The sequence below is a fragment of the Nicotiana tomentosiformis genome, chromosome 3 (genome assembly GCF_000390325.3).
Source record: "Nicotiana tomentosiformis chromosome 3, ASM39032v3, whole genome shotgun sequence".
Lineage (NCBI taxonomy): Eukaryota > Viridiplantae > Streptophyta > Magnoliopsida > Solanales > Solanaceae > Nicotiana > Nicotiana tomentosiformis.
In genome coordinates this window covers 130,432,305-130,451,113 of record NC_090814.1, presented here as the reverse complement: position 1 = coordinate 130,451,113, position 18,809 = coordinate 130,432,305, and the positions used below count along the sequence as shown (strand labels likewise).

General features: G+C 37.3%; 2 protein-coding genes across 2 annotated transcripts; both read left to right on the top strand.

The window, feature by feature from the left end:
* The first annotated feature begins 9,475 nt into the window (after positions 1-9,475).
* LOC104111803 (uncharacterized) lies at positions 9,476-14,539 on the top strand. Its single transcript, XM_009621565.4, has 5 exons — positions 9,476-9,796; positions 11,308-11,421; positions 11,764-11,843; positions 13,519-13,643; positions 14,140-14,539. Exons 1-5 carry the CDS (start codon positions 9,744-9,746, stop codon positions 14,209-14,211), a joined length of 444 nt encoding a protein of 147 aa, XP_009619860.1. The 5' UTR covers positions 9,476-9,743; the 3' UTR covers positions 14,212-14,539.
* Positions 14,540-15,454: 915 nt separating this feature from the next.
* On the top strand, positions 15,455-16,876 carry LOC104111804 (embryo-specific protein ATS3B-like). Its single transcript, XM_009621566.4, has 3 exons — positions 15,455-15,923; positions 16,139-16,243; positions 16,345-16,876. Exons 1-3 carry the CDS (start codon positions 15,783-15,785, stop codon positions 16,678-16,680), a joined length of 582 nt encoding a protein of 193 aa, XP_009619861.1. The 5' UTR covers positions 15,455-15,782; the 3' UTR covers positions 16,681-16,876.
* Positions 16,877-18,809: the final 1,933 nt, after the last annotated feature.

Here is an 18,809-nt window from a genome sequence, read left to right as displayed (position 1 = left end):
CCCTCCAGAAGTGTGAGATAAATTGCGTACCTCGATCTGAAATAATAGACACGGGCACACCGTGAAGGCGGACAATCTCACGAATGTAAATTTCAGCTAACCATTGTGAAGAATAGGTAACTGCCACTGGAATGAAATGTGCTGACTTGGTCACCCTGTCCACAATGACCCAAACTGCGTCAAATTTTCTCTGAGTACGTGGGAGCCCAACTACAAAATCCATAGTGATACGCTCTCACTTCTACTCAGGAATTTCTAGCTTCTGAAGTAAACCACTAGGTCTCTGATGCTCGTACTTGATATGCTGACAATTTAGACACCGAGCTACATATGCAACTATATCTTTCTTTATTTTCCTCCACCAGCAATGTTGTCGTAAATCTTGATACATTTTTGGCGGCTCCTGGATGAATAGAATACTTGGAACTATGTGTCTCTTCAAGAATTAATTCACGAAGCCCGTCAACATTAGGCACATAAATACGACCCCACATTCGCAGAACTCCATCTTCCCCCACAACAACCTGTTTGGCATCACCATGCCGCAGCGTGTCCTTAAGGACCAGCAAATGAGGATCATTATACTGCCTCTCTCTGATGCGTTCATATAAAGAAGACCGAGCGACTATGCAAGCTAGAACCCGACTGGGTTCTGAAACATCTAACCTAACGAACTGATTAGCCAAAGTCTGAACATCTGCAGCTAATGGCCTCTCACCAACCGGAATATACGCAAGACTGCCCATACTCACAGCCCTTCTACTCAAAGCATCGGCCACCATATTGGCCTTTCCGGGGTGATACAAAATGGTGATATCATAGTCTTTCAACAATTCCAACCATCTTATCTGCCTCAAATTAAGATCTGTTTGTACAGATACTGAAGGCTACGATAATCAGTAAATACCTCACACGTGACACCGCAGAGGTAATGCCTCCAAATCTTCAGCGCATGAACAATTGCTTCCAACTCTAAGTCATGAACATGATAATTCTTCTCGTGAACTTTCAACTGTCGTGACACATATGCAATCACCCTGCCATCTTGCATTAATATTGCACTAAGCCCAATGTGAGATGCATCACAATATACCATATATGATTCTGAACCTGTGGGTAATACCAACACTGGCGCCGTAGTCAAAGCAATCTTGAGCTTCTGAAAGCTCAACTCACACCCGTCTGACCATCTGAATGGGACACATTTTTGGGTCAGTCAGGTCAATGGGCTTGCTATAGATGAAAATCCGTCTACGAACCGACGATAATAACCTGCCAAACTTAGGAAACTCCAGATCTCTGTAACTGAAGTAGGTTTAGGCCAATTCTGAACAGCCTCAATCTTCTTAGGATCCACCTTTATGCCTTCTGCCGATACAACATGCCCCAAAAAGGCAATTGAGTCTAACCAAAACTCACATTTTGAAAATTTGGCATATAACTGATTATTCTTCAAAGTATGAAGTACACTCTGAAGATGCTGCTCATCCTCCTCTCGACTGCTGGAGTAAATCAAGATATCATCAATGAATACAATCACAAAAGAATCCAATTAGAGCTTGAACACCCGATTCATCAAATCCATAAATGTTGTTGGGGCATTTGTCAACCCAAATGACATCACTAGGAATTCGTAATTCCCATACCAAGTCCGAAAAGCTGTTTTAGGGACATCAGATGCCCTGATCTTCAACTGATGGTAACCAGACCTTCAATCGATCTTCGAAAATACCTTGGCACCCTGAAGCTGATAAAATAGATCATCAATTCTTGGCAGCGGATATTTGTTTTTGATAGTGGCCTTATTCAACTACCGATAATCTATACACATCCGCATAGAACCATCTTTCTTCTTTACAAATAATACTGGTGCACCCCAGGGCGAGACACTGGGTCTAATGAATCCCTGATCAAACAAGTCTTGTAACTGCTCTTTCAATTCTTTCAACTCCAGTGGGGCCATATGGTAGGGTGGAATAGAAATGGGCTGAGTGCCCTGAGCCAAATCAATACAAAAGTCAATATCCCTGTCGGGTGGCATCCCCGGAAAATCTGCAGGAAATACTTCTGGAAATTCACGAACAACCGGTACTGATTCCATAGAAGGAACATCCGCACTGGGATTGCGAATATAAGCTAAATAGGCTAGACACCCTTTCTCTACCATACGCCGACCTTTCATATAAGAAATAACCCTGCTGGCAGAATGACTAGGAGTTCCTTTCCACTCTAACCGAGGTAACCACGGCATGGCTAGGGTCACTGTCTTGGCATGACAATCCAATATAGCATGATAAGGTGGCAACCAATCCATACCCAAGATGACATGAAAATCTACCATATCAAGAAGTAGAAGATCCACACTAGTCTCAAGACTACTAATAGTTTCCACACACGAATGATAGACATGATCTACTATAATAGAGTCTCCCACCGGTGTAGATACATACACAGAAGCACTTAGAGAATCACAAGGCACAACCAAATATGAAGCAAAATAGGAGGAAACATAGGAATAAGTAGATCATGGATCAAATAGAAATGAAGCATCTCTATAAAAAACTGGAATAATACCTGTGATCATAGCATCAGATGACTCGGCCGCAGATCTAGCTGGAAAAGCATAAAATCGGGGCTGGGCCCCACCACTCTGAACTGTGTCTCTGGGACGGCCTCTAACTGACTGGCCTCTACCTCTAACGGTCTGACCTCCAACTCTAATGTCCTGACCTCCACCTCTAATGGCCTGGCCTCCATATCTAGCTGCCTGAACCCTACCTCTAGTTGTCTGAGTAGGCAGTGAAGCAACCGGTACCGGTATGATGGTATGAGAATCCTGTCAAAATCTGTTACTCGCCAACCTAGTGCAATACCTCCTGATGTGACTAATGTTCCCACACTCATAACACCCATCCTGATAACGTGGCTGTTGAATCTGAAGCTGAACCGAATGGGCCGGATAACCGTTGTAGTAACTCTGGAGTGGTGGTGTAATGATAGGAGCTGAATGTGCAGTAAATATTGGCTGCCCATAGTAAGGTATAATAGGACCATGACTCCCTGAAGCACCGTGAGATGCATGAAGTGCTGAATGAAATAGTCTGGGAGGATGACCCCTACCAAAATTACCCTTGCCTCCAGACGAGGCACCACTGAAACCACCGAACTAACGAGGACTCTTATCAGACCTCTGCCGTCTCTCCTGTGCAAGAACCATCTTGATCCTCCTCGCGACATTAGCAACCGCCTGAAAAGAAATCTCACTTCCAGTCTACTTGGCCATCTGAAGCCTGATAAGGTGAGTGAGTCCCTCAATAAACCTCCTCACTCTCTCTCCCTTAGTAGGTAGTAAAAGGAGAGCATGACGGGCCAAATCCACAAAATGGGACTCATACTAAGTAACAGTCATACTGCCCTGCTGTAGACGCTCAAATTGCTTGCGAAAATTCTCTCTCGGTGTGATAGGAAGGAACTTCTCCAGAAATACCTGAGAGAACTACTCCTAGGTAAGTGCAGGCTATCCAACTGGTCTGGTCAATGTATAATCTCTCCACCACCTCTTGGCAGAACCCGTCATCTGAAATACAGCAAAATCAACCCCATTGGTCTCAACTATACCCATGTTCCGCAACACCTCATGGCAGCGGTCAAGATAATCATGTGGGTCCTCAGGAGGTGTACCACTGAAGTGAACTGGAAAGAGCTTAGTAAACTTATCCAGTCTCAATAAGGCCTCAAAAGATATGGTGGGCCTATCACCGGTCTGTGCCGCAATAACTGGTTGAACTACCCCAATTGGCGGGGCTGCTGGAGCCTGATTCTGGGGAGCCATCTGCTCTAGAGTGGGAGTAGTGGGAGTTTGTGCTCCTCCCCTAGCCTATGAGACGGTTGGTGCCACTAGAAATGCACCATTCTGGGCCACGCCCTCCATAAGACTCACCAAACCGACTAGAGCGTCCTGAAGTACTGGAGTAGATATGAATCCTTCCGGAACCTGAACTGGTCCGGCCGGTACATTCTGAACTGGAACCTCCTCTTGAAGATCCACCTGAGGTTCTACAACAGGTGCTGCTGCTCGAGCTCTAGACTGAGCTCTACCTCTGCCTCTAACATTTCACTTGCTAGGCAAGCCAACGTTAGAATAATATTATCCATTTTAAAATAATTTTTAAATTTATTAATAACAAAGAAACAAATGCAGAAGTAAAGTCTGAAATATAGTGAATAATCCATAAAAATAACGGAATCTAAATACCATCCTAGAATTGGTGTCACAAGTGCACGAGCTTCTAGAATAATACAAATAAAGGTTTCAATAAAATAAAGTTGTCTGAAAATAAACACACAGCTAAAGTAAAGTAGACGGGGACTTCAGAACTGCGGACGCCGTGCAGTTATACCTCATGTCTCCTCTAGTAGTTGAAATCCGAGAAAGTCTATAGTACGCCGCTGGGACCAACTCCGAAATCTGCACAAGAAGTGTAGAGTGTAGTATCAATACAACCGACCTCATGTACTGGTAAGTGTTGAGACTAACCTCGACAAAGTAGTGACGAGGCTAAGGTAGGTTACTCACATTAACCTGTACGCAATAGTAGTAACAACAACAGTAATAGAAATAAATTAGATAACTTATTTTTAATAGTTAAACCAACTCAGCAGTCATAACCAATTATTATTTCAATCAATTTCCGTTGTAGCGTGCAACCAGCCCACACAACATATTCATTTTCAATCCTCCCATATATTTATTTTAATCAAGTATATGTAGACTTTTAAATAAGTCTGTTGCGGCGTGCAATCCGATCCCCCAATATAGGCTTTTAAATAAGTCTGCGGCGTGCAATCCGATCCTCTAATATAGACTTTTAAATAAGTCTGTTGCGGCGTATAATTCGATCCCCCAATATAGATATATACTTTCATTTACGTTGCGGTGTGCAACCCGTTTCCCCAATATAACTTTAAACAACTCAGATATGTAATAAAAATTACTCCAATAAATACCACGTCCAACGAGAAACTATTAAGCATCAAAGAACACAATAATTATAATTTATTTATGAACAAAGAATGGAAATTAGCAATTAATTATAAAAATCATGGAAAAAATAGGCAGTTAATATTTAGTATGTTAAATGTCAAATAACGATTAAGACACATAAATCAAATAGCTTGTAACAATTATTGTAGGAATTCAAGAATTAATATTTGACAAAGAATATGAGAGACAATTATTATAACAATTAATTCATGATTTAAAACGATTTATGATTTTTTAAGTAATTATGCAAACAATTGATTTGACGACGTATAGACACTCGTCACCTCACCTATACGTCGTTCACATGCATTTCACATAACAAATAGTTTAAGAGTTCTATTCCCTTAAGTCAAGGTTAACCACGACACTTACCTCTTTTTGCAAATTTTCAATCAATTACTCGATCACAACTTTTTCTTTTGAATTTGTCTCCAAAAGCATCAAATCTATTCACAAACAATTCGATATACTCAATACGAATCATAAGAATTAATTCCATATGAATTTACTAATTTTCCGGATAAAAATCCAAAATTTATTTTAATAATCGACAGTGGGGTCCATGTCTCAAATCTCAAAAAAAACTTACGAAATACGAATACCCATTCATAGACGAGTCCAACCATACAAAAATTACCAAATTCCGACATTGGATTGGCTTTCAAATCTTTATTTTATATTTTTAAAAGATTTTATAAAAATCTGATTTTTGTTCCATAAATTCACGGATTCATGATGTAAATGAGTATGGAATCATGAAATATAATCAATATAGGATAAGGAATACTTACCCCTTTTTTTCCAGTAAAAATCGCTCAAAACTTCGCCTTACCGAGCTCAAAATGACCAAAATGAGTAAAAATCTCGGACTCTTCGATTTATACACTGCCTAGGCATTTCCGCACCTGCGGTGCCTGGGCTCGTACTTGCCAGCTCGCATTTGCGAGAAAAATCTAGCATCTGCGAAATTGGGCTGCCAGGTGAGGCCTCGCATCTGCGGAGTAAAAATGCGCACTTGCGCTGCCTTCCGCTTCTGCGATCGTTGAGTCTGCTTCTGCAGACGCGCGGGTGCGTGCAAGTTTTCGTACCTGCGGACTTTTGCCCAGCTTGCCCAGGCCGCTTCTGCGATAGAATGCTCGCTTCTGCGAGCTCGCACCTGCGGTCAAAAATCCACCGCAGGTGCGATTACACTAGAAGGCCAAATTTCAGATTTTTTTTTTTAAGTCCAATTCTTGATCCGATTTCAATCCGTATCACTCTTGGGGTACTCGGGACCCAGTACGAATATACCAACAAGTCCCATAATATAATACGGACTTACTCGGTGTCTCATATCACGTCAAACAATGCTGAAATTACAATTCACACCTCGATTCGAACTTTGAGTTTTAAACTTTTCAATTTGCAAATCTCGTGTCAAAACATATTAAATGAATCCGGAATGACTTCAAATTTGGCACACAAGTCCTAAATGATATAACGGAGCTATTCAAATTTCTAGAATCGGATTCCGGCTCCGATATCAAAAAGTCAACCCTGTGGTCAAACTTGGAAATCTTTAGCGTTTAAATTACTAGTTTCCGTTACATGATCATAACTTGAGCTAGGGACCTCCAAATTAAATTTCGGGCATACGCACAAATCCCAAATTACGATACGGACCTACCGGAACTGTTAAAATACTGATCCAGGTCCGTTTGCTTAAAATATTGACCAAAGTCAACTCAGTTGAGTTTTAAGGCTCTATTTCACATTTTAATCCATTTTTTCACATAAAAAACTTTCCGAAAAATTTTACGGACTATGCACGCAAGTCGATGAGTGATAAATAATACTTTTCGAGGTCTTAAAATATATAATTAATTATTAAATTTAAAGATGATATTTTGGGTCATCACACACAATGATAGGGGACATGAGATATTCACTTGTAAGAAAAAATATTGACTTTATAGAGAGAATGTGACCATATTACAAGCATACGAAAATAAACTTTTTACTAAGATTCTTGTCTAGCTTTTCCACTTGATCCAAGAACAACCTGAGTATTCTAAGGCTCATCAATTATTCTTCATTAATATCCACATATCTCACCTTTTTCGGGTGACTCACACGTTTTTATTTACTTAAATGTCATTCATAACTATTTATTGCTATTTAATGTTATCTTCCATCTTTTTGGATCATTAAATACTGTTATTATTGCTCACATTAATTACCATTCGGTCAAATATATATATTATTTGTCATAAAATTAATGACCTTATCTTTTGGATATTATTATTAGCTAAGATTAACTCTTCTTTATTTAAATCTAATTGATTGAACCAATATCTATATTTTGGGTCAAATAATACTTAGGACGTGACATTGTCATAGTTGTGTTTGCGTTAATATTGGAGTAACAGGAGTTTGGTAGCTTAAAATATCAATGTTTCATTTGGATGTTATAGGGAGGGCAAAAACTGTTCATTAAAGCAAGCTGAGGACCTTCTTTTTGTCTACTTATACGAGAACTTATTGCAAGTGTTCGATTATATATGTAGCACATATCACGGGCTAAAGATTTAAAAAAAAATACGATTTCTTCTATTGAGATGTCCAATAACCTTTATAGCGACTAGGGGTATACATAGGTCGGGTTGATTCACATTTTTTAATTATAAAACCAAACTAATTGTGTGAGGTTTTTAAATTTATAAACCAAACCAAACCAACAAAGTCGGGTTTTTAAATCTCGGGTTTTTACGGGTTTTAGGGTTTTTTTTCCGGTAAAATCTTCATAGCATAAAATATGTAATTTGTGATCCAAATATTTCTTAAGTCCTAGTAAAATACAACTATATAATGTATTTTTCAAGAAACTAACACAAAGATAAGTTATAGCATTTTACTAAAATATTCAATAACAAAGATAAAATAATAAAATTACATAAAATAAATATTGCTACTTAATAAGCCATAATAAAAATTAACATAATCTAAAAATACTATATAGGTCATGCTAAAATAAGTATAGCTAATAAGTACTAATATTAATTATATAACTAAGCACTAAAGAAAAAGATAAACTAAGTTATGCATTTTCATTATAAACCAATGTAAAACTAAAATATTTATCCAACACTATCATCATTCCTAGTATTGAATTGAATTTCTTTTGTTAGCATTAATATTGATTTGAACTTTGTTTGAGTTACTACATTTATGGGCTATAAAATTTATTTACCATTCAAGAATGTTAAGTGTAAACTTGAAATAATACGTTAAAAGATAAAACTGTGAAAAAGTTTAAGAAATATTTATAAAATACATTACAATAAATATTTATATGTATAAAATATTTTTAAAAATTATATAAATGTACTATCGGATTAGTTTGGTTTCGGTTTGACTTTTTTTAGTTAAATTCAAACCAAACCAATTATGGTCGGGTTTTATTTTCTAATACCAAACTACTTTCCCGGTTTGACTCGAATATCGGTTTGGTACGATTTATCGGTTTTCTTTGTACACCCATAATAGCGACAAACAGGACTAACATTAGAAAGGTTTACATGGTAGACGAAAGGGACCTCATACTTGTCCAATGTTATTCATGATTCATTTATGCTAGCATGTTATTTTGTTGAACAGTCTAGTCATAATTCCTGAATTGGGCATACATTTTTTATTCCTAACGGACTAAATATTTTACGAAGATAATAAGAAGGCTTTAAAGGGAAAAAATCTGAAATAGTTGTAAGCAAGAAACATTGCAAACTGTCCTTCCAAGAAAGCAAGGACGTTTTAATGTTTTCCCTGTTAAATGGCCATGTGCAAATAAACTGCCCCGTGAAAATTTTACCTAACAATTGCATTATTAAGGAAGAAAGGGTCCGATTTCACACATTTGTTGGTCTTACCTTAGCATGGTAGAAAAGATTACTCGAGAAACCGTCCTCCCAAACCAAGTGTAAAAGTATGGCCAGGAGCAATTATCAAACATATTTGCAGTGGTGAAGATAATTTTAGCTCGTCAATTACTTTGGGATTTCATAGCCAAATCAGTCTAATCTCATAGCCATATGATGGTCAGTTTAGTCTCACTTCGAGTTGCTCGGTATCTAAAAGTCATACATTTCTCATTTCGAGTTGCTCTGTGCCTAAAAGCTATACTCTTTTAGTATTGTATGAGATATTCCGTGAATTACATTATATGGTTATAGCATCAACCGATATCAATCACGTTCAAAATTCTAATAGTATCACTACAAATTTCTCCAATTATAATCTTCGTCTCTTCACTATTTATGAATCGGTCATACTTAAAATTAAAAAATCAATCATACTATTTTTTAAAAATCAAAAGATAAAGAAAAGCAAAAGTATCACATTTGGCAAATGTTAGCTGAAAGAACGTCAAATAGCAGAGCGGCCAATGAAAATATTCCAAAAGTTCGAATAAGGTAAAGAAGGAAAAAAGAAAAAAAAATGGTAAGTGGTAACTGGTAAGGAGGCACAATTCTCCTTGATAGTAAAAGGATAATGAAAGGAAAATGAAAAGAAAATAAAAAGAAAGGACAAGAAATATTCGGGAAGACAGGGGTCAGAATACAATTACCAGTCAAACTAATTGTTCAGCGACCAACAACGGTGATTTCTGATCCGAGTTCGCCGATCAGATCAGCAACAATCGCATTCGGAAAAGGGTTAGAAAATGCTTTTGGCTGTCTTATTTGCTAACTCCGAGGGCAATATCCTCGTCGAACGGTAACGCACTGCTAAAATTCTGTTTTCTCCGCGTAAATGAATACTCGAGAATATCCTCTTTAAATCGCTGCTTTATCTTATAGATTTCCTTATTCCTTATGGTATCCGTTTAACAAGCTGCGCTGATATGCGGTTAGTCTCATTAGGCTTTTTAATTTTGTGGTATCAACAATATCTGCCTTCTGTCTCTAGTTACTTTAGTGCTCAATTTTAAATGTTGATTACTTAGCTGCTTTCTACTGAATTTGGTGTTGCTCCATCACTCCCAGGGGTGGCATTTGATAAAAAACAACAACTAGTAGTACCACTATGCCTCAATCCTAAGTTAGCTGTGGTTGGTTATATGAATTCTCAACATCCATTTTACTCCAGTTGGACTTGTTACATTCCAATAATCCACGATTTAGAATTCTATGATACTAGATCCTAGAGGTTCTTTGCATTTTCTATTGACATACAGATCTTCAGATAGACTAAAAAGATTCTCAGCAAACACTGTATCTGATGTAAATATACATACATGACTAAACCTTATCCCGACTAGCTAGTATTGTCTAGATCGCCTGGTATTGCGTTTTCCATTGTGTTCTGTTTTTTTCCAAGTTTGTATGGATTCCAATTTCCTAGAGATTGTAGGTCTTTTGAAACAACTTCGTTGTATTTAGTTTAGGTATACCCATCCCCTTTTTAACACCTATTGTCATTTGTCATACCTTCTGACTCATACATTTGTAGGTCTTCACAAGGGATGAGCAAACCATCTTTAACAACCTTATCTTGTTATCCCTATGTGTGCTGCTTGTCCTTCTATTGACCGTACTCATTATGATATTATCTAATATTGTATAATCGCATAATCATCCTAATATTTGCATTTGACACTCGTCTTGTGTCACTCTCATATAAAATTACTGGTCTTATCATTTTATAAAAGAGACTATCACTTAAATAGTTATCCTCCTATTGCATGATATTAATGTAGCGCTCTCCTATTTCAACTATCCTTTAGAACTATGTATTAAATCTATCTATCTTACCTTTTCCCTAAAACTGTGTCTAAATATTTGGAACCCAGAACATTTGATCATGGACTAAAATTTGGAGACTATCTTTTCAATACGTATCGCATTTGGGGTTAATATCATCAGTATACATACAACATAGTGCACCCAAGGGTGTGACCTATTGGTCAATGAATTGAGAGAAGAACCATGAGATCTCAGGTTCAAATTTCAGTGCACGCAAAAAATATTAGGTGGTTTCTTCTCATCTGCCTAAGCCTTAGTGGGCAGAGTTATCCATGGGAGATAGTAAGTACCCAGTGGAACAGTCGAGGTGTGTGCGAGCGGGCCCGGACACCACCTTCATAAAAAATTACATACAAGACAGTGCACATTCTTCTTTCTTCTTTATGGATACTTTCTGCCAATAAAATAAAGATGCTATTTTTTCTTCAATCGAACTCTTTCTTTTCCGGGCAAGAATGACCACTAATATATCTTCATTTGCAGTTTTAATGGAGTACCAGCAGAGGAGCGTCTGCATTGGAGGTCTTTCTTAGTTAAGCTGGGTGCGGAGAATCTTAAAGGGGTCAAGAATGAAGAACTCCTAGTGGCTTGCCACAAGTATGTAAATTTGTTATCTGGTTATTTGGTGGTCCACATTCCTGACCAATGTCAATAACATATAGCTAAAAACAGTTGTTGGTTGGAGATGTGGGGAGGGAGGGTGACACAGAGAGGAACTCTGTGCTGACAGGCAAGATGCTTGCTTCCCAAGCTTCCTCCTTTATATCTGTAGTGTTTGGAATTGAGTTCAGATCAATCAGCTGTGCTTCTGGAACTCACCCTCCTTTAGCTAAACCATAGCAAAAGATTCTTGTAGTAAAGGGTGGTTTACTAGTAATTAGGACTGTTTTAATGACAAATCTTCTATCTATAGTCTTTTGACATATTTTTCCTCTGCAGGTCTGTTTACATTGTATACACAGTACTTGGAGATGTCAGCATATATATTGTAGGAAAGGATGAGTATGATGAACTTGCCTGTAAGTCTGAGTCATTACCTTTAATGTTTCAACAAAAGATATGCATGGTACAGTTGTTTAAAGCCTCGTCAGCAATTAATTTATGCTAAAAGAAACTGCAAACTGTGTTGTCTTTGTCTCATTTATGTACAAACTTTATTTAGATATGCTAGTTATTCTGTCTCCACGTAGCTCAAAGTATGCTTTTGGCAATTGATTTTGGCAGTTGAGTTGAAAGAAAGCAAACCAGGTCTGACCTTAACTTACTTAGGGTTTGTTTGGTACAATAGATAAGTATAATAATTCGGGGATAAAATTTGGGATTGTATTAATTCCATCTTTGGTTATAGGTATTAACTAATCCCGGAATAAGTTTTATACTAAAATGGTGGGATTAGCTATCCATATAGAAGCAATATTGTCAAAGCCGCGCTTAAAGTGCGCTTAAGCCCTGAAACGAGGCTCAAAACACATTGAGCGCTTCGCCTTGCTTTGTAGGCGCTTTAGTGTCACATCAAAGCTCTAAGGCATACTTTTTCTTGCCAATGAGTGTAATCATGAAAATGCGACCTTAAACAATTGATATTTTACTTTATCGTGAATGTTTTTTCAATTTCTTTGTCCATATATTTGTTATTCATGCTTATAATGATTATTGTTAGACTACATGCATATTTTTACTTTTTCTCCTGTTGCGCATTTTTTCATCAAAAACCACGCTTTATTTGCGCTTTGCGCTTAAAGCCCCAAGGGATCTTAGAGTTTTTTTGCGCTTTTCGCCTTTGATAACATTGTATAGAAGGTGGGATAGCTTATCCCATGGGATATCCCACCCCATCGGATATCCTGGTTTATCCGACCATTGTACCAAACGACCCCTAAGTACTTAAAGGTGTCACTTATCAGTCAATGAAAAGCGATGAAGGCCGTGGAAGGTCGTGTTCAAATTCATCAGAGACAAAAATTGAGTAGTTTCTTCCTATTTACCTATTTACCTAAGCCATGCATAGTTATGCAGGATTTGTGCTCGCGGGAGGTAGCAGATATCTGGTAGTTGAGGTGCACACAAGTTGGTCTGAACATCGCGTTTTAAAAAATAAATGAAAAAAAGGCTCAACTTGCTAAATAGTTTTATCCCAATAGTGTTTAGTTTTATCCCAATAGTTTTTCCTACCATTGTTTCGACTATCAAATATTGGAGTTACTCAACAAGAGTGTAAAGATAAATGATTGTATTTTCTTAATATCAAGTATTATGTGGTCAAAATTTAAAAGGAATCCTACCACTAGTGCAGCTTACTTTTAGGTTGAGTACGTAATTGCATTATGGTGTCCATCCAATATTAAGTCCTTCGATAATTTAGTGTAGATCACATAATTGAGCTGACTTTTCTTTTGAGGTGTTATGAACTCTAGAGGAGGAAGCCAACTACTAATGCTACCACATTAGGTTAGATGGAAAATTGCATTGCAGCTTCCATTTTGCGGACTACGAAAAAAGGCAATGTTATGGAAATTGCCATCAGTGAGGCTGTGTTGTCTTTCTTTAAGCTGCGTGGCTCTCGTCCTGCAGGGATTATCTGTAGTCGCAGAGGGTAGCTATTCCATTTATTGGGGGTGATTGTTCTACACTTATAGCATCATCACAATTGTCCTTCCACTCTTTTTTATGGAATCTCATTGGCTTTATTTGCAGTGTCTGAAGCAATTTTTGTAATAACATCTGCTATCAAGGATGTTTGTGGAAAACCTCCAACAGAGAGATCCTTCCTGGACAAGTATGGAAAGATTTGCCTGGTTCTGGATGAAATTGTGTGGACGGTAAGCCAAAATGTTTTTGCGTTGGAACATAAATAATTTCACATACTTGAAGCTCTCATCTTCTCAAGTTTATGGTGTGATTCTATTTGGAGAGGCATAGAATGGTTATGAATACTCTTAAGCGTATTTCAAATTGTACCTATTTGATGCAAAACCACATGCTTTTTTATCCAGTGGTAGATGGCTTGCAAGATTTACTGCATCCATCAGGTCACACTGTTTATACCAGCTAGGGATTTTGCTAAATCATGCTTTAGGTTTACTCAAACTGATTGTCTCAATTGATGAATCCTTTCAGTCCAATATGATAGCAAAGAGAACCAAGTATTCGATTTGGCTGTTAGCTCAAACCGATTGTCTCAATTGATGAACCCTTTCAGTCCAATATGATAACAAAGAGAACCAAGTATTCAGTTTGGCTGTTAGCTCAATGTATGTTGTCATTCAGTTTGGTGCCGTCTGGCTAATGCTATTGTTTCACTGTTTTATTTTGAAGGGGTTGCTGGAAAACATTGACAAAGATAGAATCAAGAGACTTGTTAGGTTGAAACCACCAACAGAGTTCTGATGAAGATTTCCCCCCATCTCTTGTTTAGGCAAAGCTCCTGAATCAAGAGTATAGGTTTGATGCATGTTTTATATCTCCCTCTGACTTTTGGATAGTCTGTCAGCTATTTTATTTGCATTAACGCTTTAATATGGCTTATTTCTTGGCCTGATTAAGAAAATCATTCCACATGCTGCTTTCTAATTGTGGAGGACTATTTTTGTTTCACGAGTGGAGAAGGGATGGATTTCTTTTCCTTCTCTAAATCTTTTGACATGTTGGTTCTTTTTGGGATTGTATCCTTATAGTGCACTTTGAATTGAATGGAATATGGTTTTGGACCTCTGAATTGGGTATGTTCTTTACGATCCTTAAAGCTGTAAGATGAATTACGAACAGGAAAGGATATCTTTGTAGTCTAACTCTCGTGTGTAGCAACTAGCAAGTACTTGAAACAACAATAGTTCCTCTTTCTACACTTTTGTAGTTTTTGCCTAGGACCATATATGTTAATGTCTGATGGACCACGGTGAGGTGCCTAATACTGTCTGCTCTCGCCAGCCACCCCTAAGGCCCTAATAATATGCAGTTCCATACCAAAAGGCAATTGTAGAATACAAATGTATGGCCTTTTCAAGGAAAGATTGCTTGTTGGAGTTTACCACTGGCGACCCAGCCAAACCTCTGGGTCGTATTAATCAAGCTGGAACGATGTAGATTAGAAGGAATGCAAGCCACAACAATACCTTAGCCTTTGAAATTTGTTTGATCGCTAGCCTTTTGAATTTTTTTAATATACCACTCGATTGACCTATCAAGATTTTATTTCCTAACCTTACGTTTCCTCTTTAAATCTTTAAATCATGAAGCTGCTTGCCTATATGCTCATTGACATTTGACACTGGATGGTATGGCAACTTAGTCAAATAATCTTAGTTTCGTCCAATCAGAGATTTCTAAAAAATGATTAAACTGGAACATATTAGCTCATAATGCCTAGGGTGAATTCTAAACCAGGAAGTAAACTCAAGAAAGGGACTATTATGTATTTCTTTCTTCTTCTTTTTTCAAATGTATTTTGTATTTCTTCTCAATAGAAAATTTTATCTTAGAGGAAATTGGAGAAAGGGGTAAGATTAGAATTGACATAAGAAACTCGCAGGTCCAGCCACCAAACAAACCATCCCTATCAGATATTAAATCACATCATCGAACAATTTAATTTGATAGACTAAAATGTCCCTATACTTGGTCACTAAGATACATGGCGCCCACGAATAAATCCAATTCTGAGTCTATACTCTCGAGGATAATCCGATTCTTCCCTGTGCACTAGCTCTGCACGCCAACCACGTTTTTACCATTTTGTAATCCTTACCATCTGTTTCACCTAACGTTTCATCCCTTCATTTTCACCCTCACAAGTGGCGGAAGGACGAATATACCCCTTTCTTTGTTACCCCAACTGTACTCGTGTACTATTCCAAGTTCGCCACAAATTAGTAATCACCCATTGCTATTATATTCCAAAAAAAGTGGTTTAAATTCAGCAAAATAGAAAGTCCAAAACAGGGTTCTAGATATCACCAGCCATGATCAGAGGACCGGCGCTACTCTTTCTTCTCGTTATCACCGTCGCGTCCATCACTTACGGTGCTCAAGCATCAAGATCCATTGTGTTTTTGCCCCAGCCTTTATCATCCCTCGACATAATCAACACCACTTCGAACCAGGTACCTTTTATTCATTTCATCTTCTTTTTGTTTCATTTATCAAATGTTTGTGCAGAAAATAGACATTAATCAATTAACCAACTATCCTTCACCCCAAAATTGTTGGCGTTAGCTATTCTGAAAAATATGGTAAAATACGAGTGCCCATTATTATGTCCGAACATCGATTAATAAACAGTTGGGTTTTAAAATTAATCTGAATATCATATGCGTAGAATGCCCGCTGTTCATTTACGGTGAGCATAAGGACAAGCTGCTCTTCTCCTGCACTCACCAGAGACCAAATTAGTCTATCCTTTGGTGATGCTTATGGAAATCAGGTAAACCACTTTTCGTATAGCTTTAAGCTCAATTTATTGAGTGTCAGGAAATAGTATTGTTTAATTTTACTGTTCGATTGTTCAAACTCCTTTTTTTCCAGGTTTATGCGCCGAGACTAGATGATCCGTCAAGCAGGGCTTTTGAGCGGTGTTCAAAGGATACATACACGGTATACGGTCCATGTACGTATCAGATCTGTTATGTGTACCTGTACAGGAGTGGATACGATGGGTGGATACCGTATGATGTTACTATCTACGGCTACCACACCAAAGCTGTCACCTTCACCTACAATGTTGGCATCCCTAGTGACACTTGGTACGGTCATAATTACTGTCGTTCTCGCGCTGTAAAATCTGCACAGAACTTGGGCTGGAGCTTGCTTTCTATTGGTTCCACTATGCTGTACACAATAGCTGGCCTGCTTCGTGGTTAGTTTTGGGCCTTCCTCTTTCTATCTAATTTGGGCCTGTCCACTTTGGAACACTTCGCTTGCCTGATTTATGTCTTGTAATAAACAAATGCTACTTAGGTATGGTTACTTTGCTCTATGACGTTGTAGAAAGCAAGACAGCTTTTGGATATTCGATATGAGTATAGGTTTAGCAAGATATGCTATCCTTTTAGAAGCATTAACTTGACTTCTTAACTTAGATGTGTACAGTAAATTTGGTAGTCACAACAAAAGGCCTGATTGATCAAATCCTCCCAACATTATCTTCTAACAGCCAATCGACTTCCCAACTCGTGTAAATTGGCCAAAAGACAAGTTGAATGGGTTAAGAGGGGCAATCCCATTTTCCACTGTGTTTCGAACAAAAACTAAGTTGACTAAAGCACAAGTAGCTGGGATGTTATTGCTCTTTATACCAGTTGAATTGATATAGACTATGCACTAGTTCTAGTACCATCATACAACAACCGGAGGAAGCTGCAATTGTAAGAATGAGAAGTTGATAAGGCAAACTTAGTATAAAGGAATGCATTCAACCGTATTATTTACTCTATTTCCTCACTAATTGTAATGGAAGTGTACTAATCTGAAATTTAAAGGGAGTACGCAGTAGAATTCAGCTGTTCCTCCAATTCTTATTGATCAATTTTATCTTCTTTCACTCCTTAGACATACTACAAATATAAGTAACTATTAGGACGATTATTATTGCTGTTTTTGGTTAAACCACAATATGGTTCAAGAGCTCCTGCAGTAGTGAGGCTCTGGTGTGCTAAAGAAGTTTTGTCATTTTAAGCAGGACTTCGATGGAAAGCAGTTTTGCTTGGTTCACATATTTTTCAGTTTTTCTAAGTAAGATGCCTTGATAGAGGAAACACGTCCTTACTGGAAACTGCGAATCGCTAAATTTAGAGTGCTTTTCGGAAAAGTTAAAAATAAGGGATTGGGTGTACTAGATGTAACATGTTCAAAAGGACAAAGTTGACCCAACGAAACATTATTTCTAATAGAAGTATGACTTTACAAAAAGGCAGGGGATATTGGATGATAACAAATTAAAAGGATTGCAGAAGATCACGCTACCAACTCGCCATTTATAGTAATCAACTATTTAGATCTTATTTGAAAAGTATTTCATATCCGTGAGATTGAAGTAGCAAGAAAATCTAACACATCAAAAGTCCAAGATTGGCAATGGAAATAGTGTCCGAAGTGTACCTAGCTAGTAGGAGGCTGTGAAGTGAAGGAATGGCCAGGAATAAGGGATATCTATAGGAATTAAACCAAATTAAAGTGTGATCAATTTAAGAGATAATTCTTGTTTGATCTTTCATACCTCTCTAAATTGTCTTTCTAGTCAAAATCCCTCTGAAGTCAGATATCTGGTTTCTGTTAACGTTAGTTTGTCCTGGAGTATTATAAAAACGGATGGTACTAGCTAGTTTATTATGAGTACCAGACTAAAAAGTTAATGAAATCAAATACTACGCTTTTTTCGCCGGACTTTTCCTATATAGCTATTGTTGAATATCTTTTAAGCGGCAAAATTATACCGTTTCATTTACAAATTTTCAAGAGAAGTGACACAGAAGAAGATATGAAAGCCCTTAGTTGGATTTGATTGGGTGTACAAAGAAAACCGATAAACCACACTAAACCGATAATCCGAGTCAAACCGGAAAAAAAAAACCGATGTGGTTTGGTTTGATTTGATTTGGTATTGAAAAATAAAACCCGACCATAATTGGTTTGGTTTGGTTTTAACTAAAAAAGGTCAAACCGAAACTAAACCAATCCGATAATACATTTATATAATTTTTATAATATTTTATACATATAAATATTTATTGTAATGTAATTTATAAATATTTCTTAAACTTTTTCACAGTTTTATCTTTTAACGTATTATTTCAACTTTAGACTTAACGTTCTTGAATAATAAATAAATTTTATAATCCATAAATGTAGTGACTCAAACAAAGTTCAAATCAATACTAATGCTAACAAAAGAAATTCAATTCAATACTAAAAATGACGATAGTGTTGGATAATTATTTTAGTTTTACATTGGTTTAAATGAAAATGCATAACTTACTTTATCTTTTTCTTTA

Excerpts from the sequence above, each read along its gene's own strand:
- LOC104111803 (XM_009621565.4), top strand. The coding sequence starts at position 9,744 with ATGCTTTTGGCTGTCTTATTTGCTAACTCCGAGGGCAATATCCTCGTC. Across the intron at positions 9,797-11,307 it reads GGCAATATCCTCGTCGAACG|TTTTAATGGAGTACCAGCAG; the intron begins GTAACGCACTGC and ends CTTCATTTGCAG. Across the intron at positions 11,844-13,518 it reads TGAGTATGATGAACTTGCCT|TGTCTGAAGCAATTTTTGTA; the intron begins GTAAGTCTGAGT and ends CTTTATTTGCAG.
- LOC104111804 (XM_009621566.4), top strand. The coding sequence starts at position 15,783 with ATGATCAGAGGACCGGCGCTACTCTTTCTTCTCGTTATCACCGTCGCG. Across the intron at positions 15,924-16,138 it reads TCAACACCACTTCGAACCAG|AATGCCCGCTGTTCATTTAC; the intron begins GTACCTTTTATT and ends TCATATGCGTAG. Across the intron at positions 16,244-16,344 it reads GTGATGCTTATGGAAATCAG|GTTTATGCGCCGAGACTAGA; the intron begins GTAAACCACTTT and ends CTTTTTTTCCAG.